This window comes from Nanorana parkeri, unplaced genomic scaffold (genome assembly GCF_000935625.1).
Source record: "Nanorana parkeri isolate BGI_ZX_2015 unplaced genomic scaffold, ASM93562v1 scaffold1261, whole genome shotgun sequence".
In the NCBI taxonomy this organism is placed as follows: domain Eukaryota; kingdom Metazoa; phylum Chordata; class Amphibia; order Anura; family Dicroglossidae; genus Nanorana; species Nanorana parkeri.
Genome location: NW_017307529.1, coordinates 335,790 through 362,841, shown reverse-complemented (window position 1 = coordinate 362,841; position 27,052 = coordinate 335,790). Strand labels below are relative to the sequence as shown.

Below are 27,052 nucleotides of genomic sequence, written 5' to 3'. Positions count from 1 at the left end.
TATATATATAAACACACAAAAATAAGTTTTTGGGAAATATCAATATTTGTGCTCAGGTCACTATGAAGTGTTACCTATTATGTATGCTCATTTTCCATTACTAGATGGCGCTCTTGGCTCTTTGCATTACATTGTACAGTTACTCCTTGTGGTCTGCTAATAAAAGCCTCACTAGCCCAATGTGTAATCTACCCAGACTTGTAAATGAGCACTGGCCCAGATATCCTGTTTTAGGGTGACTCCTTTCCCTTGCAGGGTCCTATGGAGCCACCCTTGTGTGTGCTAGTAAGCTGTGCGTGTCTTCAAACACACAATGAGGTGGAAACGTTTGTTAAGCTAAGACTCCATTTTGTATTCATGTTCAAGACTCCATTTTGTTATACAGAAGTCTCAAGTTTTGTAGACATTAAAAAAGGAGAACTATGGGGGGTAAGTGTTTCCCCATAGTTCTCCTCAGAGTCACGGGAGGACATAAACTAGCATTCTCCCGTCACCCAAAGCTCAGTATATAGGGAGCTACAGCTCGTGGTATACCGAGACCGCCGCAGTCGGGACGGATCTCGACATTACTGTCGAGATCCACCCAGCTGCGTGAGTGACAGCTGGCTCTGCCTATCTTGAGGCAGAGTCAGCTGTACCCGCCCCTCCTGTTCCTCCAGTCAGAGCTGGAGGATCGGACAGGGGAGGGGGGGAATCCCTGCACGGAGCCGTGAGTGACAGTCACAGCTCTCTGCAGGGAGATGATCAAGAAGTGAGCAAGCGACGCTATGCGTTCGCTCACTTCCCGAGCTATTTGAGCCGACCTGTTTCATTGTCACAGGTCGGCTCGAACTATGAGGCGGAGTGATTTTCACTCACCTCATAGTTCGCCTTTAAGGGCCCAGTCCAATCATCAAGGATGCGTTCGGCCTCTGGAACGCAACCCGGTCGGCTCACTTTGTTTTGGGGCGGGAGGGGGGGGCGCATTTTTTAAAGCATTTTTTGCATTTCTGCATTGCAAAAAATATCAAATTAAAGGGCTGGCGATAGGTGCGGGTACAGCCTACCGGTGCAGACTGCCAGAGAAAAAAGCCCTGACTAATATTTTCTTTGTTCAACCTGCGGGCAGAATAAAGAAAATATAACAGATTCCTCGAGGAAATCTTCCACTTCCTGCAGCCGCTGTCACAATACCCAAACAGAGGCGGCAGCAAATTTTCTGTTGGCTCTGTTCGTGCAAATATTTTCCGATCAGCTGATTGAGGGATGCCGGCCGAAAGGGTGCGGACAGCGGCACCCACTGTGTAAATATCAGCCTGCTCATCATGAACCAGACAAAACTCACATCGGTGGTGGTGGTGCACGGCCATTCCTAGTTGGTGGAGTAAGTAGTCAGGATGATTCTAAACCGAATAAGACTAACCCATTACACAAGGCCCATCCATCCCACTTTCCTGGGATGAGTAAAATTGGGTGTTGCTTCAGTGAACTTTTGGCAAAAATCCCCATTCAGTGATCTGCATTGGAGGAAAGGTGGTTGGGGGGGGGTAAAATATATATATATTTATTTTTTTGCAGATTGTGCAATCAGCTTCTGTCAAAAAAAAAAATCCCTCACTGACTCTAACCCTGCCAGTAACCCTAATCCTTATAGTGACCCGATCCCCAGCGCTAATCATAATGCTAAAATTGACTGTTTGTTTATAAACAAAAGTCATGTGTGTCATGCGGATCACATGGATTCGTATAGAAACAAAGCGATTCATCACCAGTCACCAAGCGGCCATGGCTTTGTCCAACCTTTATATTATTGCATTTGTAATTATTAAAAAAAAAAAACAGTATAAAGATAATGGTGAGAAAACAAAAACACTTATGGGATTAGGCAGTCTTTTTTATGTGTAATATTTAAAATAGAGGACGTGGCAGGAGTGCTTCTACTTTGTCTACACCAGGGGTAGCCAAACTTTGCCCCTCCAGCTGTGGTGAAACTACAGATCCCAGCCTGCATCTGTCTCTGAAGGTTATGCCTTTGGCTGTCATACTCTTACCAGTGTCGTCACTAGGAGGGGGAGTGCGGTCTGCACCTGGGTGACGCCATTGGAAGGGTGACACCAAAATGACTGACAGTCATTTTGGCGTCACCCCCTCTGAAAAGTCAGGCACTTGGTCATGAACTGAGAGGCCGACAGTTGCACAAGAAAGGAGGGGAGCTCTCTCTCTGCCAGCATCTATCACCAAGATAGCCGCCGGCAGGCATCACCAAGATGGACGCGCATGCACTCGACATCATAACGCAGTTGCGTTACGCACATGCACAATGAAGTCACGAGCAATGACGTCACGTCGGGGGTGTCACCCGGTACCCACTCCAGGTGACACCCGGCCTCAGGATGCCCCTGACTCTTACAATGCCTCATGGGATTTGTAGTTCCACAACAGGGCTGCAGTTCTACACATTTTGTGCTACATGGCATCCCTCTTTCTCACCCCAGAGAGTTGGGAGTCATGGACTTGAAACATTCACCACCAGGCCTATCCCACAGGAGGCATAAAAAAAAAAACCTGTCATGGCTGCTGCTCTATTTCCCATGAACCCCAATTCCTAGGGACACGTAGCTGGTGCTGTGCTGAATACAAAACTCATCTCGGAAAAATTCAGCAACCAATAAAACATCTTTCTTTTGAATGTTTAAATATTAGTCCTTTTCTGAACAGTCCACTCTGCAAAACATGACAATAATCATTGGAATCATTGACAGAACCAGATAGACGAGTCCTACCCCCAACCCCTCCCCCAACAATACATTCCACTGTGCCGACAACAAACTGCCTTACCCTTTCACATGTCTGATATGTATCTCTCCCTGCGTAAAATTCACTACATAAGATGATTACATTGTCATAAAGTTCCCTGTCAGTGCAGAAGCTGGGGGAGGGGTGCATTAGCATAGGCTCTGCTGCAGGTAAAAAAATTGCAGCGGAGCCCCCTGCAGCTGGGAATACAAACTATTGCTCGGGCAGTCTGAGCAAAGCTTAAACAGTGGTGACGATTGATGGGCTGGGCAGGGACTACCTGAGAACTTGCTATATCAATCAGCGTGTGGCCTAAAAGGTGCCAGACCAGTGCAACAGCCAGGTAGGAAAAGACTAGGTGTATCAGATCAGCTTCGCAGCAGGTCTATGACAAGCCACTGGACACAATCATAATACAGTTCTATATAGAACACTACAACCTCCAACATGACACAATTATATATAGAACACTACAACCTCCAACATGACCCACCACTGGGCACGATCTTAATACAGTTCTATATAGAACACTACAACCTCCAACATGACCCACCACTGGACACAATCATAATACAATTCTATATAGAACACTACAACCTCCAACATGACCCACCACTGGGCACGATCATAATACAAATTATATATAGAACACTACAACCTCCAACATGACACGATCATAATACAGTTCTATATAGAACACTACAACCTCCAACATGACCCACCACTGGACATGATCATAATACAATTCTATTACACTCTATACATAGAACACTACAACCCCCAACGTGACCAAGCACTGGACAGGATCATAATACAATTCTATTACACTCTATATAGAACACTATAACCTCCAACATATTGGATAGCATTTATAGAATACTGCAAATTGGAGCCAGATTATTAATCACTCCTCTATTTATTATGATTCACCTTCAGACTATGGAGGATATAAATATGCAAAATTCTGGGGCAGTCACATGACCATGTGTCCAGGAAATCCACCCTATATAAGAAAACATGTTTCTTGGACCTGATTTCCGGGAAGAAGCTCGCTCCCTCTTCCTTATTGATAAATTAAACATTGATGAGAGTTAAAACACACAAAATAGGAATTTCAAGTGAGACAACTTGGAACCTCAAACTTTAGATCTGTAATAAAGTTTCTGGCCAAAGATCAAATACATTTTGCAACTTTTTTATATATTTTTTTTTTTAGTTTGCAAGCTTTTAGTAATGAGAGGATCAGCCAGCGTGAAAATGATATCTAAAAAGGAGAGATCTATAGAAAATGTAGAAATAAAATGTATTTCTTTACATGCCTAGATGTGAATTGGCCCCCAAATCTATGCCAGGAAAAGCTGTGATATTGAAGGGACATTCTAATGACTTCATGTCAATGGAAGGGCACTGCGCTTAGCCCCGCCCCAGCCTGAAATGTGTCATTTGTGGGAAAATCAGGATGAATGTCATGACTTTTCTTGTTCAGCCCCGTGGGGCCAAACGCAAAAAAAACCCCTGCTCGATTCCCCCATTCACGGTAAACAAGAGTGGATGGAGGAAACTTCCCTGCCGTCTCTTCTATATTGACAGCCGGCACCACTGCTATTGTGCCTGCAGTGCGGTCTGGTGCGATCAAAATGCTGCAAGCTCTATTTTGATCAAACCGGACCGCACTGCAGGCACAATGTCCCGCTCTGCCGATCGCATTGTGGCCGCAGCGTGTGGCTACGGTGCCATTCACTTCAATGGCCCGCCACGCCCACTCCAGCCCGGCAAAAAAGTGAGCCGGCCACAATGCGGGCAGTGCGTTCCGGTCCAATTCTGACCGGAATGCACTGCCCTATGGTGTGAACGAACCCTCAAAACAGGGACTGCAGCTAATTGTCAAGTGGAATATTATCAACTGGGAAATTGTTCAGCCGTCAATTTTCCACCCACTCCTTTGACAAATTGAGCCCTGTGGTGCCGCCAGGGATCCAATTTCTAATGACAACTTTCCCTTGGACACATACAGCAAAAATAAAAAAAAACTGATGGGGTTCTAGCTCAACCCTATTCCTTTCAAATAAGCTAAAAATACATGATACATGCACTATAACAAACTTTTGTTAGTGAAAAGGAACAGAAAAAAGCAAAGAATAAGTAAAAATAATGAAAAGAAAACAAAAAGACAGACAGAGAAAAGGTGGGTGGCAGTAGTGGGTGGTAAGGGGGAAAGCTGACCATACACGTATTTCCTACTAAAATTGGCCAACATTTGATACATGTAGGGCCAGCTTTACCCCTTACCACCCCACTTTTCTCTTTAATAATAATAATAATAATATTATTATTATTCAGGATTTACATAGCCGCAACAATTTGCATGGTGCTTTACAAAGTATGGGGAGACAGTACAGTTATAACACAATACCAGACAAGAGGATTAGATGGGTCCTGCTCATCAGAGCTGAAATTTTCAGATGGCAGCCCCATCGTGCCCCCATTATCACAAGGTTCAATCAGCCTGTAGTGAAAAACAACACCTGGACAAACTGCGGTAATCGACCGCACATATTTTTGTCTGCGCATGAGCAGTGTAAATCATACGAATTTTGACGTACGGAAACGCCACCAACCTTGCGAAAATTGTACGATCCACCAAAGTTTTCTAAGCTGCTGGTTAGTCAAAATTCGATCGATTGTACAGTATTTGCGGTTGTACACTGCCCTACAGCCTTACGAATATATCGGACGGAAAAACACGATCGCATACGAAAATCGGCCGATATTCATAAGGTGTATGGGCAGCTTACGACTTATTGCCTTTATTTCTGCTTCTCTCCTTCCACTAACAGGGTTTGCTAAAGTGCATCTATAGTCCACAGGTAGGCAATTTCGCACTCCACCTGTTGTGGAACTACAAGTCCCATGAGGCATTGCAAGACCCTGACAGCCACAGGCATGACTCCCAGAGGCATGGAGGAATTTGTAGTTTCACCACAGCTGGAGTGCCGAGGTTGCCCAACCCTGATATAGTGAAAACTTTCTTTAAAGTTTTTGAAAGAAAAGACTGTATTATGATCATGGTCAGTGGGTGGTCATGTTGGGGGTTTGGTTAGAACCCGTCAGTTTTTTGGGGTTTCTTTGCTGTCTGCGTCCCATTGGGGAGATGAAGGGAAATTCCCTCTTAAGCAGTTGTCACCACAACAGGTGTCCCCATTGAAAACTCGCCGGATGCAATACGGAGCTCAGAATAAGGACACATGACGTTTGGAGAGACACGTCCTATTTTGAGATCCAGAATCTAAGCAGTTTGTAATCTCCTCTCTGACACATTGTATACAAAGCATTGATCGGTTACCTGTTTCCTGTCTACGTGGACTCTCGCCTTCTCTCCTTCCAGTGGATCAGGAAAAGTTTCAAAAAAGTTGTGACACGTTAAATCTTCCAAAGAACGTGGAAAGTTTCCTCTCTCTCCTTAGAGTAATCGAATGAGACTGTGCTCACCCCAAATGCTCCAGCTCTGAGTGTGAAGTAGGCTGTGTTTAATTGGCAGATGTACCTTGTGTTCCTCCGGCCCACGGGGCGTTTCCCCTAGTCAGAAGATGGTGAGTCAGCAGTATAAACTGACACAGGGCTGACATCAGGGAGAGTCCCTCAGAGTATGCATGTTCACTGTGTGTGATGCAAGAGGGAAAACACCATCGGGGTCCCAGCTAAGACCCTCCCTGGCCAGTCCGGGCCCACCCATCTACCCCGTGCGCTATGACGCTTAGCCAAAAATATACCACGCAGGAAGTCAACATAGCTAAATAAAGCAATGGCTTATCAGACATTGCGTGTCACCAGGTCAAAGCCCAGACAGTTCAAAAAGTTTAAAAGCTTACCTGCAATGTTTTACATTTCCGTAAATTATTTTTTATATTGACTAGTAATGTGCCTCTTAAAGGGTTATTAAACCCTCGCATGTTTTTGCATATATAAAGGATCTTGGGGCAGACCGCATGCGCAGTTCAGATGGTCGCCCGGGAGATGAGGAGAGACACAAGGTAAGTCTATGGAGCAGCGTGCACCCGCACAGACACCGTGGGACATCAGAGAAGAGGGGGACAGAGGAGTCAGCGCTGGATCGGAGACCCGGACCAGCGCTGGAGGAACAGCTGAAAAGGACAGGAAAGCAGAAGAAGAAGATCGGATTAAGAGACATCATTTAAAGGGTTTCTACACCCTCAGCTTTTTTTTGCATATATCTACTACTAGCAAGAAGTAGATATATGCAAAAAGTTATTTAAAAAAAAAAAAAATGCTTTAACAGCGGTTTAAACTTACCTGTGTGTTCCCTGCGCGCTCCCGTCCGAAAATGTGAAACTGCTCGGGCGGCGCAGTTCACATTTTCAGCCGGGACGCGAGGAAAGACACAAGGTAAGTCTATGGACGCGTGCACCCGCATGCAGACACCATGGGAGAGTACGTGCCAGCAAGCACAGAGGAGTCAGCGCTGGATGGGCGATTCGCCGCAGCGCTGGAGAGAAGGCTGAAAACTACAGGAAAGAAGAAGAAGATCGGATTAAAAGACATCATTTAGGGAAAGTGCTTTAATTAACGTCGGGGTGAGGGGAAAAAGAATTTGCCTTTAATGTCACTTTAAGGTAAGTCTTTACACTAACATTGGGGGGGACTTTTGACTTTAATGTCACTTTAAGGCGCCATTCACTCCCAGGCATAGCAAGAACGCTTGTCGCGTTCATGCGCGTTTGTTTTCCACGCATCCGCATTGGTTTCAATGGGTCCTTATACACACGACAAACACAGAAAAGTAGCACATGTAGCAAAATCTGCGACCATGCATGCCACGTCTTTTTCTGCATTTGTGTGCATTTTAGCACGCATGAACGAGGAGAAGGGGCGTGCGTGTTACCGGCCGCCTTTGGGATGCCATTAACTAGTAATTGTGCACTTGGTGTGAACGGAGGCTCCGTTCACACCTAGGCTACACGTAGCGGGAACTTGTGTCAAACGTGCAAAAAACGCGGTCTTTGACGCGTGTTTACTAAACGCACAAACGTGAAATGCATTTGCATTGCCATTGCTTGGAAATGGCATCCCAAACGCAGCTGGGAATACGTGCGCTCCTCCTTTGCGAGCGTTAAAATGTGCACAAACACAGGGGCACCAATAATAACCCCCAGCACTGGTGTCAGGGGCAACAATAATAACCCCCAGCACTGGTGTCAGGGGCACCAATAATAACTCCCAGCACTGGTGTCAGGTGCACCAATAAAAACCCCCAGCACTGGTGTCAGTGGCAGCAGCGCATTACTGTATGTTGTGGTTTACTGTAATTCAGGTTCATTCAAAATGAATGGCGCTGCAATGTCTTGAAGAATACAGTATATAGTAGTTTTACCTCCCAGTATCACATTGCATACATGTGGACAAGCTAATAACACAGCTTTCTTTTAAACTTCCCCCTGTGCTTTCCAGCCATGTCTTTCCATCCTCCTGTAGAAATCTCTTTACATTATACTAGAAGGGAGGGCAGGAAGAACTTCTCTCCGGGGGGCAATGGAAATAAACAACTCTGCCTAAAAATCTATATCTGTAACCACAGGGAAGTCACTAAAAACAAGAACCGAGCTATGAATATAATAATAGAATGTGTAGAAATCGATAATGTCAAGAATGTGGAAATTCCCTTTTGTAATTGGGGGAAAAAACAGATACTGTATGACTTCATTTTTGCCCATTTGCTGTAACTGAAAAAACATTGGTGTCAGTGGCAGCAATAATAACCCCCAGCATTGGTGTCAGCGGCAGCAATAATAACCCCCAACATTGGTGTCAGTGGCAGCAATAATAACCCCCAACATTGGTGTCAGTGATAGCAATTATAACCCAGAACATTGGTGTCAGTGGCAGCAATAATAACCCCCAACATTGGTGTCAGTGATAGCAATTATAACCCAGAACATTGGTGTCAGGGGCAGAAAATATAACCACCAGCATTAGTGACAGTGGCAGTAATGATAACCCCCAGCATTGGTGCCAGTGCCACCAATAATAACTCCCAGCATTGGTGTCAGTGCTACCAATAATAACCCCCAACATTTGTTGTCAGTGCCACCAATAATAACCCCCAGCATTGGTGTCAGTGCTACCAATAATAACCCCCAGCATTGGTGTCAGTGCCACCAATAATAACCCCCAGCATTGTTGTCAGTGGCAGCAATAATACCCCAAAATTGGTGTCAGTGCCACCAATAATAACCTCCATCTTTGGTGTTAGTGGCATTACTGTGACCCCACACACCCTGTATCGCTGGTCAGTGCTGTTAACTCTTAACCTCCCCTACTGGCATCACTGATAACAGTTGTTATCCTTCCCCCCACCCCATTGATGATAAGTGTTATCACCCCCCACACACCCTGCATTGCTGGTCAGTGCAGTTAACCAGCCCCCCACCCCTTGCATTGGTGGCCAGTGCTTAGCTGGGGTTTATTATGTACATCTAACAGTTGGGTATATTGGCAGCCTCCAGTACTGAATGGGAGTCTCGCTGTTCCGGTTAAACTGTAAGTTCACCTTCCAAAGTAATTTGGGAAAATTGAATTACCCGCTCACATCTGGCCCCATCTCCCCACTCCACTATAGACATGTGCACCAGCAAAAAAATGGTTCAGTTTAGTTTCGTTTTGAAAAAAAAAAAAAATTTGTTTAGTTTCGTTTTTCGGATTCGGTTTTTGGACGAAATTCGTTATTGGAAGAATTTCGTTGCAGCAAAATGATGCGGGCTATGGACCCGCTGATCGCCTATATGTGAAACACCCGGTACCGGGTGTTCGCATTGGACGGGTCTTTTCTGCCCGTGCGTGCCCGCTAGGGGGCGCGCGCGAGCAGAAAAAAAATGCCGTCTGGCGACGGCAACCCGTCAATGCAGCAGTGCCGTCCATCCGTTTTTCTACTACGGGCGGACGGCAAGAGGTTAACCATAGAATTGTTGTAGAGGGAAAATGTTGTCATTTTGTTGCATCGAAATTCGTCCAATAACGAATTTCGGGAAATCGGGAATTTCGGATTCGTTTGCATTCGTCTTAGCTGTAATTCGGATGCATCTGAATCTCCGAATTTCCGAAAATTCGTCCGGAACGAACCGAAACGCACATGTCTACTCCACTATTCTCACCTTTTGGGGAACCACTCCGCCAGTATTGGTGTACTATCCATACCCCGTACTGCCGTCCAGCAAAGCCCTGTGCTATAAATTTTGCTCACAAATTGCAAGCATTCATTGGTCAGTTTGGTCACCTGATCGTGCTGACCAATGAGAAGCGCTTCTCATTGGGGGGAGGGGAAGGAGCTTCACTGAAAGGTAAGTATAGCGGGAAGGGGGGCCACATTTTAGCAGGTAAATCAATTTTTCCAACTACTTGGGAAAGGGAACCTCCCCTTTAATTCTTGTTACATTCACATTAGGATGATCCATTGCTCTGCATTTAGGCGCACACGAGATAACACACATGCGGCCTGTTTAATTATCGGCTTCCAAAGCACCCCCAATGGACTCAAAATCAGATCTTCACCTTGTTGTTAATGCAGCACACCGCAGTGCATTACCGTGCGTTGTGGTTCACTATAATGCAGCTTTATTCTGTGTCAGGGTGTCGTTGAAAATTAATGGCACTGTAACGTCCTAATGCATATATAGTATTTTTCCATGGCGGGTTTTGATGCGCGTTACTGCAACACATTAGTGTGGACAAGCCATTAATCCAACTTCTGCTACAAGTCCAGACTCTTCTTCTAAAAGTCCCCCTATGCTTTCCAGCCACGTCCTTCCATACTCCTGTATAGGTTTCTTTACATTAAACCGGAAGACAAGACAAAGCAGCAGAAAGTAGACTAACGTCTGTCCGGGGCAATGGAAGTAAACAACCATTCATATTTGTAACCACAGGGGGAAGTTACAAAAGACGAGCTGTAGATGGTATAACAATGGGTAGAAATCTTTAGTGTCAGGAACAGAGAAAAACCCTTTTTTTGTAACTGGAGGAAAAAACAGATATGACATCATTTTTGCTAATAAAGTGGAACTAAAAAACTTTTGTACGATCCGGATTGAAGAAACACACAGAGAAGGTTTGTGATGAGATAAATGCCTCTTTTGCTGAACAATAAGTCCACAGAAAGGAAACAAGAACCTGCAATGTCCATACAGGAAAGACTTAAAACAATGACAGATTGTAATACAAAGTGTCCTAATAGTGCTAAAAATCCCAGAGATTATGATACAAGATGACCTAACAGTAAAAATCACCACATCACATGACCAGAACTCCCCGATCCAATGGGATTAAATCACCACATCAAGTGACTAGAACTCCCCAATCCAATGTGTTTAGATAACCACATCACATGACGAGAACTCCCCGATCCAATGTGTTTAGATCACCACATCACATGACCAGAACTCCCCGATCCAATGTGTTTAGATCATCACATGACCAGAACTTCCCGATCCAATGTGTTTAGATAACCACATCACATGACCAGAACTCCCCGATCCAATGTGTTTAGATCATCACATCACATGACCAGAACTCCCCGATCCAATGGAATTAAATCACCACATCAAGTGACTAGAACTCCCCAATCCAATGTGTTTAGATCACCACATCACATGACCAGAACTCTCCGATCCAATGAAATTAAATCCCACAGTGTCACATGATCTGATTTTTCCCTGACCACTTCTAAAGGGAATAGAAATTCCACTATTCATGGTCAAATATGGGGAAAACTAAATATAACTCAGAAGCCCGATGCAGACCAACGTGAGCTCTGTTTTTCATGTTAAAGCTCAAATCCAGGAAAAAAAACCCAATATTTGCACTTTGCTATGTGAAACTTAAAGTGCAATTGAATTCATTAGTTTTGGATGGAGTGGAGAGAGCTCAAAACCCCTATCAGGTCTTTATTGCTCTCTGTGTCCCCGTTAAGGATATTCACCCTCTCTATTTGTCCTGGTGACCATTTTCACTGAGAAAGAAAATCAATGGGTTGTCACCAGAAAAGGAATAGATGGGAAATCTTCCAATGGGGACACTAGTTCTGGAGACCCTGCTGACCACCGGGGAAATTTGTTTTCTTTGGAGGCATTTCGTCACACTTTCTATTGTGGCTATCAAACAGGAAGTGAAGGGAAATCTCCCCAATAGGACAAAGATAGCAAAAAAAAAAAAAAAAAAAAAGCTGATGGGTTATAACCCTCCCTTATTCAAAAACTAAAAAAAAACTGTTTTGATTTCAAGTGAAAATAATTCCAATAATTCCCCCCCACCGCCCGCCCCCCAATGCTAGTGTAAAGACTTACCTTGAATGATGCCTCTTGATCTGATCATCAGTAGTTTTCAAGAGTCCCTCCAGCGCTGGTGGCGGTCTCAGATCCAACGCTGACTCCTCTCTCTTCCTGGTACTTCCTGTCCCACGGTGTCTGTGCGGGTGCACGCTGCTGCATTGACTTACCTTGAACTGCGCATGCGCCCGCCCCATGATCCTTTGCGCCTGCCCGAGAATTATCAGATCTTCGGACCGGAGCGTGCAGCGGAGACACAGGTAAGTTTTACCCTTTTGAAAATGTTTTTTTTAATGTTTTTGCATATATCTACTGCTTGCTGTATGCAAAAACATGGGAGGCTTTGATAACCCTTTAAGTTCTATTTAAATTAGCCCTAATGATGTGTCTCCATGGTGGATTCTGGTAGGTAAAATCTGCAGAGGTAGCCCCACTTAATTTTGGTACTAGTTATAGTTCCTCTTTAATATACATTCATTTTGAAACCGCTGTATGCCACAGACTTCCGGCTCTGAAACTCACCCACCACTGCCGGCTCTAGTACACTGTGTACAGTGATGGCTATGTAAGTCGTTCGTATTCCACCTGGTGCTTTCATAAAACGTCTTGTATTCTTTTCAGGATATGAAATGTTCTGTTACTGGAGGAGGGGAGATCAGTGGTGTGTTTTGGTTTTGTGCTGCCCTAGGCCAGACTACACTCAGGCAGCCCCCCAACCTATATTTGCCTCACCCCATTCTCTTTAAGACATTTTGTGTAATCTGTCCTGTATACATCACACGCGCTGTATACAACTTCTGACAGGTTGCGTTATTAGCAATGCAGAACACCACAAGCTATAGAGGACTACAAATTCCAGCAATACAATATACAGCAATGCAGAATAATATGAAGCTACATACTGTGTGTTCCCCTGGGATGGCAGCCTGATGTCTCCAGAGTCTCAGGTGGGCTGTGCGGGTTCTCAGGTGGGCTGTGCGGATTCTCAGGTGGGCTGTGCAGGTTCCCAGGTGGGCTGTGCAAGGTCTTAGGAAGCTGTGCGGGCTCTCAGGTAGGCTGTGTGTTGCTCTGGGATGACGGTCTGATGTCTCCAGGGTCTCAGGTGGGCTGTGCAGTCTCTCTGGAGGCTGTTCAGGGTCTCAGGTGGACTCTCAAATGACTGTGTGGCATTTCAGGTGGGCTGTGTGGGGTCTAAGGTGGGCTGTGTGGGCTCTCAGGTGGCTGTGCGGCATCTCAGATAGGCTATATGAGGTCTCAGGTGGGCTGTTTAGGGTCTCAAGTGGCTGTGCGGCATCTCAGGTGTGCTGTGTAGGGTCTCAGGTGGGCTATGTAGGGTCTCGGGATGCCTGTGCGGGGTCTAAGGAGGGCTGTGCAGAGTCTCAGCAGGGCTGTGCAGGGTTTTAGGAGAGCTGTACAGGGTTTCACCAGGGGTCTGGATGGTCTTGTGGGCAGGTGCTGAGGGCAGCATGGTTCCACAAGAAGGAGATGTGCGGTCGGTACTGTCCCCAGAAGGCTGCCATGAGGTCCCCAGCAAGCGCAGCACCTTACAGCAGATGCTTGTGTTTCAAAATGTAAAGGGCCAGTTTCGGCGCTTAGTATCAGGCCATTTTCATTAATACGAGGACTAGTGAATATGCCCAGTATCGGCACCAGTATCAGTGTCGATATTGTTAATGGCAGGTGGCGCTCTGCCTCACTGGTTTGGGGGCAGCGTTTTTTGTCTTTTGTTTTTTTACCTTACTGTACAACTGGTAACAAATTGTTGAGTGCGTTTGTCGTTTGTTTTGCTTTAGCGTTTTTTGTCGCCCCCGTGAAAAGGGCCGCCCAAGGCAAATACCTTGTTTGCCTTGCAGCAGATACGCCTCTGGGGGTGATTGTGACATTCATCCACCCCTCCGCCAATCACAGATCACTATGTTACCATTAGACGATTTTCCCTTTATTCCTGTTCTGGAGATGACTGCAAAATGTGGAATTTCCCATCACTTTCTTATTCCATATAAATGGTCACTAAGACACATAATAATGGGAAAACCCCAAATTGTCACCAGAACAGGAATAGAGGTTAGGGATTCCAATGGGGACCCCAACAGATGAACAGCTAAGTGTGTGGTTAGGAGCGCCTAATACAAACTCTGACTCTGCATGTTAAAGAAATCTTTATTTGTTAGAAACAAACAAATACAGCCAAGGTGTTTCAGTGGAAAGGACTCCCCCCTTCTTCAGGGTAACATGTAAAGAACAATAAAAATGAACTATATTGTGAATGAAAACAGTAGTCATAGTAGTGACGGCTAAAATACATCGGTGTTACCGTAGTAATTAGTGATAGTGGTTCCCATTCAGCAAAATGAATCGATAAAAAAAATGATGAAAATATAGCATTAGCATCTACATAAATTTACATATGTTGTGTCTCCAGGACAGGAACTGGAGGAAATCTCCCCAGCAACAAAAACATTAGAGGGGTTTGAACCTTTCCTTAAAGGAGAACTATGAGGTGAGTGAAAATCACTCAGCCTCATAGTTCGAGTCGACATGTGACAATGAAACTGTCACACGTCGGCTCAGTAGATCGGGAAGTGAGCGAACACATACCGTCGCTTGCTCACTTCTCTGTCTCAATATTTTTTGAGGTTGCACAGTCTTAATCGTGCTTTATGACTACAGCAGGTGTAATATCTGTGTACTAAGACTAGACTGGCCTCCCCACCAGTTCAATGTGGGAAACATCATTAACCAAGAGTGGAGTAATGTCCCCTAAGAGCATATAACATGATAAGTGGGGATAGAAAAGTCCTAAGAGTGATAGTAACGACTGGTGTACCTACATCACTCGAAAGGGAGGGAGGGGGTTGGGGGGAGGTCTATAGTTTGCTACCGCCGTTCATCTCCATGAGTAGCGATCCGATCCCAGCAGAGAGCCGTGACCCGCAGGGATTCCCCCGCTCCCCGCTACGATCCTCCAGCAGCTGGGTGGATCTCAACAGCATTGTCGGGATCCGTCCCGGCAGCGGTGGTCTCAGTATACCATAAGCTGTAGCTTGCGATATACTGAGCTTTGGGTCACGGGAGGACGCTAGTTTTCGTCCTCCCGTGACCCTTAAGAGAACTCTGGGGAAAAACACTGACCCCCCATAGTTCTCCTTTAATAAATTAGGATGTGTGACAAGATAGGGTAGACTGTAGACCAGGTGTAGGCAACCCCAACACTCCAGCTGTGATAAAACTACAATTCCCATCATGCCTCTGCCTTTGGGAGTCATTCCTGTGGCTGGCAGAGTCTTGCAATGCCTTATGGGACTTGTAGTTCTACAACAGCTGGAGGGCCGAGGTTGCCTACCCCTGCTGGACAGCAATGCTGCTGCAGTCAAGAAACCGCTCCAAGGGATTCTTTAAATTCTCCTACTGTCCTGGTATAAATTCCAGTGCACGCTCAGGGATATAAGATCCCCGGAGCACCCATAGCGGAGTGTTTCTTTATTTGCAGCTTAAACAAAGGCTAAAAACAGCGAAATGTTTATTCCGGCCAATGGCGACTTCCCGCGCAATCAGCACAATTTTCCGAATACCTTGAGAAAGTGTTCTGATTGCACAGGAAACCGCCAGCTGGACAAACTTTTTATTGTTTGTAACCTTTGCTCAAGCTGTTAATGAAGAAACATTATGCTCCAATCTTATCTTCCTTGGATTCTTTTAACTCTTCCCTAAACTATCCAAAAAAAGAAAAAAATGTTTTATTTAGACTTGCACTAAGAATTGCAGGATACACCCGCGCTGTAAACTCCGGAGCTTCGGAGGAAGGACTATTGCACGTTATATATTTCTGGTTGTGCCATAGCAAAGCAAAGACTTGATCCTTGTAAAGTGCAACCACGTCCTGTGATCTTAAAGAAGAACTCCGGGAAATCACCCTTTCATTGGGGCTACCCCAGCACTATGAGTGTTCGTTTTGTCTAGGGGGGCTTTTCAGATGTTCGGCCGGGAGACGAGGAGAGGCACAAGGTAAGTCTATGGACAGCTTGCACTCGCACAGATTACGTGGGACAGGAAGTGCCAGCTAGCACAGAGGAGTCAGCGCTGGATCGGAGACCCGCCCCAGCGCTGGAGGGACAGCTGAAAAGTACAGTAAAGAAGAAGATGATCGGATCAAGAGGCATCATTTAAGGTAAGTCCTTACAGCAGGATTGGGAAGGGGCAAAAAAAAAAGTTTGATTTTAATGTCACTTTAAATAAAGCAGATTTATTCACCTGATCCTCAGCGGTCAGCGCTCACCTCTCTCCCCCTCTGCGCTGGATATGCAATGTCTCTCAAAGTCCTTTCATCTAATGCAAGCCAATGGACCTGCATAAGATGTGATGACGTCAGCGGTCTTTAGACCACGGGTGCCCGGGGGAGAAGAGACTGCAGGGACTAGTACAGCAGCCCTGCAGGACAGAGGAACAGGTGAGTATATATTATTTGAGCCCCTTAGGCGAAATGAGCACTTAACCCTTGCTGGACTGGGGTAGCCCCACTGTAAAGATGCCCATACACCTTATGATTATCGTACGATTTTCGTATGCCATCGACTTTTCGGCCGATAATTGTATGTGTGCATTGCAGTGTCCGACCGACTGCACTGTACAATCGTACGACTTTTGACGGTCAAGCATGTTTGAAAACTTTGCTAGATCGTACGATTGTCGTAAGGTTGCTGGCGTTTCTGTCCGTCAAAAGTCGTGCGATCTACACTGCGATTGCGCTAACGAGAATACGGCAAATCAATTACCGCATTTCGTCCAGGTGCTTTTCGTTAATTACGGCTAAATTAATCTTGCGATCATCGGGGCAGGATGGGGCTGCCGTACGAAAATCGATCAACGGACGAAAAGTTCCGATAATCGTAAGGTGTATGGGCACCTCTAGGGTACGTTTTTTAAATTCCCAGAGTTCGTTTTTCAGATTCTTTCTATGGCTGTGAAACGATTTAGCAGGTCGTTGTTTTTCGATCGGCTTTTTGAACAAATCGGGTAATTCACAAAATGCGCATCTGATTATTTTTTTCAAGGTATCTAGCGAAGTGTATGAAGGCCGACTTATCCTCAATCCCTCTTCTAGGTATTTAGTTCTCTCGAGTAATGAATCACGCTGGGAAATTCTCCTTTTGGGATGACGCCACACGCCGTCATCTGAGTTACAACAAAATACGACTGTCGTTTGATTTGTTCTTCCTTGTACGACGAATAACATTCTTTTCTGGTGCTTTTTAGACATGTGACGATGCTAAATCATGTGTCATGCCAGAAAAAAGCAAGTTAGGACAAGTGCAGCGGTTTCGCTGAAATTGATTTTGCCTCTTTTTTTGTAACTGGCCTCAGATTTCAATAGCTTACAAGTGAATCTTGCAAGAAAAAAATGAACATGGCCCTATTCACAGAAAAAACAATATGATTAGAGTTCATGGAGATGTAAATCCAATCACTAAAATCTCATATGATCTTTAACACGGTCATTTCAAAAGACATTTTCAATGTTGTTAAATCTGCAGCGTTTATTAAAATAATCCCTGGTGATCCTTGACATGAAGGCCCTTGCTCAAGCACTTCCTGTTATTGGGTAAAAATGCTCATCAACATCTGCCATTTGTGCTCCAGCGTTGTCACCCTGTCGCATAGGCTTGCAATGGAGCCTACAGGTGACTGTCTTAACACACATTACACAGACATGGTTCACTGTTGTCACCATCCGGAAACCCGCCCTGAGAAATGCCATGCAGCCATTGCTAAAGTGCATGCAGACAGGAAGTGGCTGCAAATGGGCTGCAGGAGATCCGAAGCAATAAATCATAAAAAGGATGCTATAGCCCCAAAGGGAAGCCAACTCCATTATATTGGCCAAGGTTTTTGGAAAGAATGTCCAACAAGCTTATATAGGTGCGATCAGTGGCGTAACAACCGGGGGGGCAGCAGGGTTTAGCATATATCTAATAACCCTTTAATACTCACCTGATCCCCTGAGGCCCCGGGCGCCCGCACCGTCTGCACCGGCGGTAGTTCCGCCACTGTGTGAGCGAATGCCGGTATGTGTTCGCTCACTTCCCGATCTACTTAGCCGACCTGTGACAGTCTCATTGTCACAGGTTGTCTAGAACTATGAGGTGAGTGAAAAGCACTCACCTCATAGTTCTCCTTTAAGTCTCCCGCCCCAGCGTGCACACACTTATAAACATAAATACGCGCCGGGTGCGCCTATGTTACATATCGCTGCGAACATCGCAGTGAGAGCAATAATTTTAGGGCCATCAATCACCGATAACACTAAACTGATGAGCGGTAAAAGCTTTTAAAGCATCGCCTGTGGCCAATTTTAGGCATGGCCGTTTTTTGCGATTTCGCGGGCGCATGCAATATTAAAGCGTAACATGTTTGGTGTCTATTTATCCGACGTGACCCCATTTTTATCCCATAATTGGGTGCTGATAAATGTTTTACAACATCAGGTAGGGAAAACAGATTTTTTTTTCATAATCTGTGGTACTTTTTTCATTATATAGTTAAAAAAAAACCCCGAGTGGTGATTAAATACCACCAAAAGAAAGCTCTATCTGTCCCTAAAAAATAGTATACAATTCATTTCAATACAGCGTTGCATGACGGAATAAATGTCAGTCAAAGTACCGCAGCGCTGAATACTGAAAAATGGCCTGGCCAGAAAGGGGGTGTAAACCCCCCGGTCAGCGAGTGGTTAATGTAGTTGTCCAACTACACTACTATCACCTTTTACAGTATTTTATTTCTTAGTACCATCTAGTGGCCACAGCGCATAATTCAATGTTTCACATGTTTTCCTTTTTATCAATTCATGTGTTGCAACACTAAAGTTTATTATTATTGCACAAATAATGACCTTGGAGGAATACATGACAATCGACATGAACTTAAAAGAACAAAAAGAAACATTTTCAATACAAGTTTTAAAGTACTAAGAAAAAACACAGGAGGCTAATGCTACTAAAAGTCATTCTTTCTTTAATTTTTTTTGGCGGTGAAGGGACTGGTTAAATCCCCTGTCAGGTTTTATTGTTGTCAGTCTGTGAGCCATTGGGGAGATTTGCCCTTATTTCTTAATGCGAGTGTGTGGAATCCTTCTTAGTCAGTTATCACTGGAACAAGTGTCCTCAATAGAAGATATGTATTCCAGAATCCTGCTGCATCCCTCATCGGGTATCCCTGTCAGCGTGGGTGCTCAAAGTGACCGCGGATGACGTCATTTCAAGCCTGATAAAGGGGACCCTGTGTGGCCCCGAAATGTTGCTATTCATTTTGACATTAAGCGTCAATAAACAGACGTGTTCTTCACTTCAATATGGTGTGTTGGTGACATCTTTAACAAGTCTCAATAGAAGAGTTCACCTATATTTCTGTTCCAGTGACAATTTAAAGTGACTTTCACCAATCTATAAAGCGAAGCCTCAACTGCCTCCTCCCACCTCCCTCTGACAAAATTAAGAAATAGAGAAGAAAAAAAAAAAGTATGGTCCAGCAAGTCTGAATCCATGCATGTGCAGACCACAATGCGGTCTGCACATGTGTGGCGTGTGCGGCGCATGTACAGATGACCTGTGGCTTGTCTGTGCATGCACCAGTTCTTTTTCAAGATGTCAGTGTGGGACCTGGCATGCGGCAGGGGATGGACAGATCACAGCAGGGTAACTCTGGATTCTCTAAAAGGGTAATTATGCTATATGAGTTCAACCCCTGCTCACAAGGTAATGGGGGGGCGGGGATATAAAGTTCCTCTTTACATTTTGCTCACTTTTACTGTGGTCACCAGGACAAATAGAGAGGGGAAATCTTTCCAGCAGGTAAACAGACACCCTAAAAGGTGCCAACATTAACCCCTATGATGTATCTAATTGGTCTCAAGAAATCACTTATGGACAGTTCACACCATATGCAGTTGTGATGCAGTCCGTTTATTTGACTGCTGCAGTCAAAATACATCACAATGCTTTCCTATGATCTTTCTTGTGCTTAATTCACACTGCAATGATGTGAATTAAGAACAAGAAAGCCCACAGGAAAGCATTGTGATGTATTTTGACTGCAGCAGTCAAATAAACGGACTGCATCACAACTGCATATGGTGTGAACTGGCCCTCAGACATAACTCACAGCTTGCAATCTAGCCTTAGAAGAACTAAACTATACCAAGGGATGAAACAAAAGTGGTAAGAGGTTCAGGCAGGGGTCTTATCCTCCCACCACTTTGTATAACGATAAAACATGTTTGCTAACAAAGTCAGTAATAAGCCTCTGCAGACTTCTAGGCTCACCTTACTTCACCTTTTCTAACATAGAGAAACTCCAGTAGTAAATAAATGAAACAAATATTTCTAACATAGAGAAACTCCAGTAGTAAATAAATGAAACAAATATTAATAATAATGACCAGAAAATAAATGTGGATAGAAAAAAAAAAAATGGTATTGCTCCATTATATTGGTTTTCAGTGGCCAAATGCCCAATTGACGGTCAGTGGAAAATTGCTCCCCTTACATCGTTGGTCAACTTAATGCCCCCTTACATTGGTTGTGGGTGAAGTGTCCTTTTACATTGGAGGTCAGTGGGAAAAGGGCCCCTGTAAATTGATGACAACTAGAACATAATGCCCCCTTACAATGGTGGTCAGTGAAATTCTCCCTTACATTGGTTGGTTATGGAGCTTGGTCACTTACTACTGTGAGGTGTGTAGTGGGGGCTATGAACTGCATTTGGAGAGCAAAGGTGGTGGAGGTGATACATGTTCACAAGTATAGTTATTCTTCATTTGCTGCTTTTATCCATTTTATTTCTTGCAGATATTTTTGTTTTTTTTGTTTAAGAAAGCAAGTTTGCTTACACCTCCAGACTCTCTTACTGTCACCTCTTCCTAAGACTCCCGAGAAGAAGAAGACTTTTCTGCATGCTCAGGCTCCTTCTCAGACTCCTACACCTCTAAATCATATTCCTCAGACTACTCGTCCTCAAACGAAACTTCCTGAGACTCCTCTTCCCCAAACCAAACTTCCTGAGGCTCCTCCTCCTCAAAACAAACTGCTTGAGACTCCTCCTCCCCATACCAAACTTCATGAGACTCCTCCTCCTCATAACAAACCTCCTCAGGCTCATCCTCCCCAAAACAAACCTCCTCAGGCTCATCCTCCCCAAAACAAACCTCCTCAGGATCATCCTCCCCAAAACAAACCTCCTCAGGATCATCCTCCCCAAAACAAACATCCTCAGACTGCTCCTCCCCAAAACAAACTTCCTCAGACTCCTCCACTCCAAAACAAACTTCCTCAAGCTCTTCAAAACAAACTTCCGGAGAGTCCTCCTCCTCCTCAAAGCAAACTTCCTCAGACTCCTCCCCACACCAAACTTCCTGAGATTCCTCCTCCTCAAAATAAAATTCCTGAGACTCATCCTCCCCAAAACAAACTTCCTCAGGCTCCTCCTCCCCAAACCAAACTTCCTCAGACTCCTCCCCCTGAAAACAAACTTCCGGAGAGTCCTCCTCCTCAAAACAAACTTTCTCAGACTCCTCCTCCTTGATAACCCCCCTGCTCTGAAACACACTGATAAATACATCTTCTTCCTTTGACTCCTCAGAGGACGATTCCTTCTCTTCCACCTTCTTCACAGGCTGATTGAAGCACGACTCCGCTTCTGTTTCACGATTAGGGTGGAGCTGAGGTTGAGGAGAGGTCACCTTTGCCCTTGAGAGGGCACCTGCTAATTCTGTGCAGACATGAATAGAAAGGGATAGTTACAAATATACATAACACCAATAACAAGTAAATATGGCATAATTTAGTGCTGTATTTTAAAAAATGGTGTGCAAAATATTGTTGGGGAAGAACAGAAATGTTTAGTCCTGAATAACTACACGAAGAACAGGGCCAATAAATAATCAATAAAGAGAAGTAAAATGAGACTGTATTGTGACCTTTACCTTCAAAAGTGTCACCAGTGTGGTCATCTAAAGTTCCTCTCACCTCTTCCAATGGCAAGGCTGAAGACATGGCAAACCAAGTGGAGGCTGGCATCATTTTTGCTACCTATATACACATATATAAAAGTATATGAATATATAAGATAATGAGACACATATAGTAGATAGATCGTTTTTATCCCTTCCTAAGTAGGGAGCACTCAAAGCGAGTTTTAGCTGATTCAGCAGAAATCAGTTGAAATTTGCTCCATGTGTACCCTATTCCATTGACTTTTGCCAAGGAAAAATGGAAAGCCTTTGGCTAAACGTTACTTGCAGCCAATCAGAATACGAAGCATACAGCAGGGAATTCGTCCATCATTGCTATTCATCATGGATGGAGGAGTCGGTTATATTTTCTGCGTTCAGCCTGCAGGTTGAATGAAGAAAATATATATATGTATACGTGGCTTTAATCTGACAGCTGGACATGGAGCAACTCCACTGATTACCTAAAGAACAAAAAGTTTGATTCTGTAACAAGACATTACTATAAATAACAAAGCTTTACGCCAAACCAGTAAAAGAGCAGCAAGCACTATATTCAGCAACCACCAGATAAATAAACTAGAAATATATAGATGCAATGTGCTGCGGCATTAAACAATATAGATGCAATATGCCGCACTTAAACAATCAAACAATAACAACCTCAAACAACGTGTCCATCCAAAAGTAAGAAACAATGTTAAAATAGAAAATACGTTGGATCCCATTCAGTGCCAAATATACAGTGTAACAATAGACAACAAAACTGAATGATAAAATAATCCAATTCAACATATCTTTTTATTTTGTCATTCAGTTTTGTCGTCTATTGCACTGTATATTGCACTGTATATTACACTGTATATTTGGCACTGATTGTACGGGATCCAACTTATTTTTTATTTTCTACATTGTTGCTTACTTTTGGATGGACACTTTATTTAAGGTTGTTATTGTTTGTTTAAGCGCGGCACATTGGATTTCTATATTTGTAGGATATTATTATAACCAAGAATCAGAGGAGAAATTCTCACTTAAAGCGTATAAGGCCAAAACCTTTTTTTCAACTTTATGCATCAGAAAGACAGAAAGTGCTGGAAAATCCGAAGTATTACTGTTGACACCAGAAAAGAAGATGAGGATGAGTGACATCTGTTCTGGGGTCAATTTCCCTTACTTTTTAGAAATGTCCTGTTGCGGCTCCAGGACAGGAAGTAAAGGGAAATCCCCTTAATTGCATTAACATGTGTTATTGTAATCACAAGTGTAAAGGGGCCTACAAGAAAAATGCAGTCCACATGACTGCAACTTGTACAAATGGAATTGTTGTACTTGAATGTACAGTAAATCCTCATACTCAATACAACCTATTTCTTGGTGTACATCCCCTCACTTTGTAGGAACAATCACCCATTTTAGAACTGCACTAAAATGTTTTACGTTTGTAGCTTTTTATTAGAATACTGGTGTGTTCTACTTTAGAAAAATATGGATTTACCTCTATCATTATAGTAGATAAACCTTCATGTAATGTGTGTGAGACCCAAGCAGAGTCCAGATCACCTTGAAGCTGTTTATCACATCTATGCTTATAATTTCCTTCCACGATATTACACAAGTGGCCGGAGTCTGATTCCTGTAGGACAATCAGTGGATCCGTCATGTTACACAGCTCCTCAATGTGATGCATCTTCTGGGACAGCCCGTCCTTCTTTATTTCCAGCTCCTGGATCAGATCATTGATTGACAGTGAGACCAGCTCTGCATGCCTAGATATCTCACTCAGGACTCTCTTCTCCAGGCCTTCCGGTCGTCTCCTGAGCTCTCTGAACAGGACAATGACTCTCTCTCTTTCACCATCTGCTTTTTCTTCTGATTTCCTCTTGTGGTCCTGCAGGCTCAGGATTCTTTCCTCTGTCTCCTCTCTCATTGTCAACATTCTCTCCAGGGCATTTCTTAGTTCATTCTTCCTATTTTCAGAGGCCTCATCCAGTATCTCTACATGGTGTCTCTGATGTGCTTCATCAATCCTGCACATCAGACAGATACAGGTGGAGTCCTCGGTGCAGTAATACTCCAGGATCTTCTTATGGATGGAGCATTTCCTGCTCTCCATGGAAGTGGTGAGGTCACATAAGACGTGTTCTGGTGACTTGCTGTGAACGTTGAGGTGATCTTCACAAAGACGAGCTTCACACAACAGACAGGACTTAACGGCAGGTACAGGAGAGTCCACACAGTAGGTGCATTGGAATCTGATCTCCTTCTGATCAGTAAACAAAATAGTGTCCAGTATTTTCCTAAGAGCAAAGTTCCTGTGCAGTTTAGGCCGCTCCACAAACTCTTCTCTGCATTCCGGGCAGGAATAACCTCCAGACACCCCCTGTGTCTCCAAAACACAATCAATACAGACCCGGCAGAAAGTGTGTCCACATGTCAGGTTTACTGGATCGGTGAAAGTATTCAGACAGACGGAACATTCTAGCTCAGCTCTCACACCAGCAGTCGCCATGATTGAGCAGGAGAGAGAAATGAAAGTGAAAGTTTCCAGCACTCAGAACATGGAAGGTTTGGGACAACGCCGTGTGACTGTGATAAGACCTGGTATGCAGGGACAAAAATAACAATCATCATGCATATAAATGATGGGTATCAATGAGCGTTGTTTCATTGGCATCTTTTTGTTTATTATTTGCGAATTTGTAAACAAAAGTAGAGAAATAATATGTGAGCAAGTACACGTTATGATTTAATTCTCAAGGCTGCTGAGAACATTCTGCCCATTGTCTTACTTTACCAGTGGGGTCCTCTGTAATATTTGGCTGGCACTGGTCTACACTTACCTTGGAATTTATAAAGTGTTGTAGACACTCAACACTGCAGACATCTTGTAGACACTTATCCCTCCCAGAGTGTTGTAGACACTCATTAGAAATCTGTCTCCCACCCGTGCAAGAACTGGCGCACTTGTCACAGATTCATGTAAATGCTAGTAAAGTGTTTATGAATCGATTGCAAAATCGCCTCAGGCAATATTTTTACACAATATTTACACGTGTGACACAATTTACTCCACAATGGAAGAGGTCTTACTTACCTCCACTTTTATTATCGCAGTATTTCTAAACGAATAGTTGTGGCAGCTGTAGTGCTAGAATGTAAAATGTGTCACATATAAGAACGAAGTGAAATTATTGCAAACGTTGGAAAAAGCAAGAAAACGGTCACATGACTTTCAAACATTTAGTTTATTTATAGAAGACAGGAAAGAGCACATTGGTCTCTCTTGAATCACACCTCCAGCACGTACATTGTGTGACGTTAGGGGAATCCAGCAGGATCGCAGGACACAGGCTTTGCAAATAAAGTAAAGTTTATTAAAGGAGAACTATGGGGTCAGGGCTTTTCCCCGTAGTTCTCCTTAGGTTAACTGGAGGACACAAACTAGCGTCCTCCCGTCACCCTAAGCTCAGTATACCGCAAGCTACAGCTCGCGGTATACTGAGACGCCGCAGCCGGAGCGGATCCCGACATCGATGTGAGTGAGCCTATCTAGAGGCAGAGCCAGCTGTACCCGCCCCCTCCCCCGTCCGTTCCGCCAGTCAGCGCTGGCGGATCGGAGTGGGGAGGGGGGAATCCAGCCCCTCCCCTGTCACGGCAGAGAGCCGCGACAGGATCGAGAGGGGAGCGAACGCCGGTATGTGTTCGCTCACCTCCCGATCTACTGAGCCGACCTGTGACAGTCTCATTGTCACAGGTCGGCTAGAACTATGAGGTGAGTGAAAAGCACTCACCTCATAGTTCTCCTTTAACTTAAATAGCTTTACAGCAGCAAAATAGCACAACAGTTCATCTCTTCACTGACCAGCTGGCAAACTCAAACAGCGACTTTTCAGTATTGAAGATTTCAGGAGCTGCAATCACAGTTAAACCGTCCCAAACTTTAGGGGTAACTTTCCCAGTCTACATGTCTACAAGGATACTGACATTCAGGCCCACAGCAGTACACAAATCTCCACTCTCCATCCTCCTCACCTGCTAGCTACCACTTCCTGTCTTTTAAACACACACTTCCTCCAGCAGGTGAGTTAACCCCGTCTCATCCCTTAAAGGGACCACAGTCCAAACAGAGGGGAAATATAGCGTCCTTCCAGGACCCAGCCCTGGCATCCTGTACAATTGGTATCTCCGTTGTATCTCACTACCCAGTATACATATTGCCCATGCATTGGTCCCTACCCTGTATCCCACCCCCCCGCACACGCATTGGTCTCTGTCTGTTTCCCACTCCCAGCACACACATTAATCTCTCCCCTGTATCCCACCCCCCGCACACACATTGGTCTCTGTCCTGTGTCCCACTCCCAGCACACACAATAATCTCTCCCTTGTATCCCACCCCAGCATGCACATAGGTCTCCTGCTTGTATCCCACCCCAGCATGCACATAGGTCTCCTCCTTGTATCCCACCCCCAACACACACACATTAGTATCTCCCTCGTATTCCCACCGCAGCACACACATAGGCCTATTCCTTTTATCCCACCCCCAGCACACACAATAGTCTCCCCACTGCAACCCACCATTAGCACACACATTGGTCTATCCCTTATATCTCACCCCCAGCACATAAATTGGTGTCTACCTTGTAGCCCACCCCCAGCACACACATTAGTTTCCTGCTACGCTATTGGTCATAACCTATAACAGGTCTGGGAAGTCGGCTACGCGTATCAAAAACAGGCGGGAGATGTAGCCTTACCAATAGCAGCCTTACACGATCCCAAGCTCCGCCCCTCTGTCCCTTTTTTTAACCACTTGCAGTCCGCCCGTTGTAAAAAAATGGACGGACGGCACTGCAGCATTTTTTTCCTGCTCACGTGCGCCCCCTAGCGGGCATGCACGGGCAGAAAAGACCCGACCATTGCACACACCCGG

At 44.6% G+C, this 27,052-nt stretch overlaps 1 protein-coding gene across 1 annotated transcript in view; it reads right to left on the bottom strand.

Moving 5' to 3' along the window:
• Nucleotides 1-21,108: 21,108 nt before the first annotated feature.
• Nucleotides 21,109-27,052, bottom strand: part of LOC108797328 (tripartite motif-containing protein 26-like) — a 17,667-nt gene continuing 11,723 nt past the window's right edge. Inside the window, exons 2-4 of the mRNA XM_018568908.1 lie at nucleotides 23,612-23,634; nucleotides 22,087-22,192; nucleotides 21,109-21,872 (exon numbers count right to left, since the gene is read on the bottom strand). Coding sequence (XP_018424410.1) covers nucleotides 21,109-21,872; nucleotides 22,087-22,192; nucleotides 23,612-23,634 — 893 coding nt within the window. The remainder of the gene's footprint in view (nucleotides 21,873-22,086; nucleotides 22,193-23,611; nucleotides 23,635-27,052) is intronic.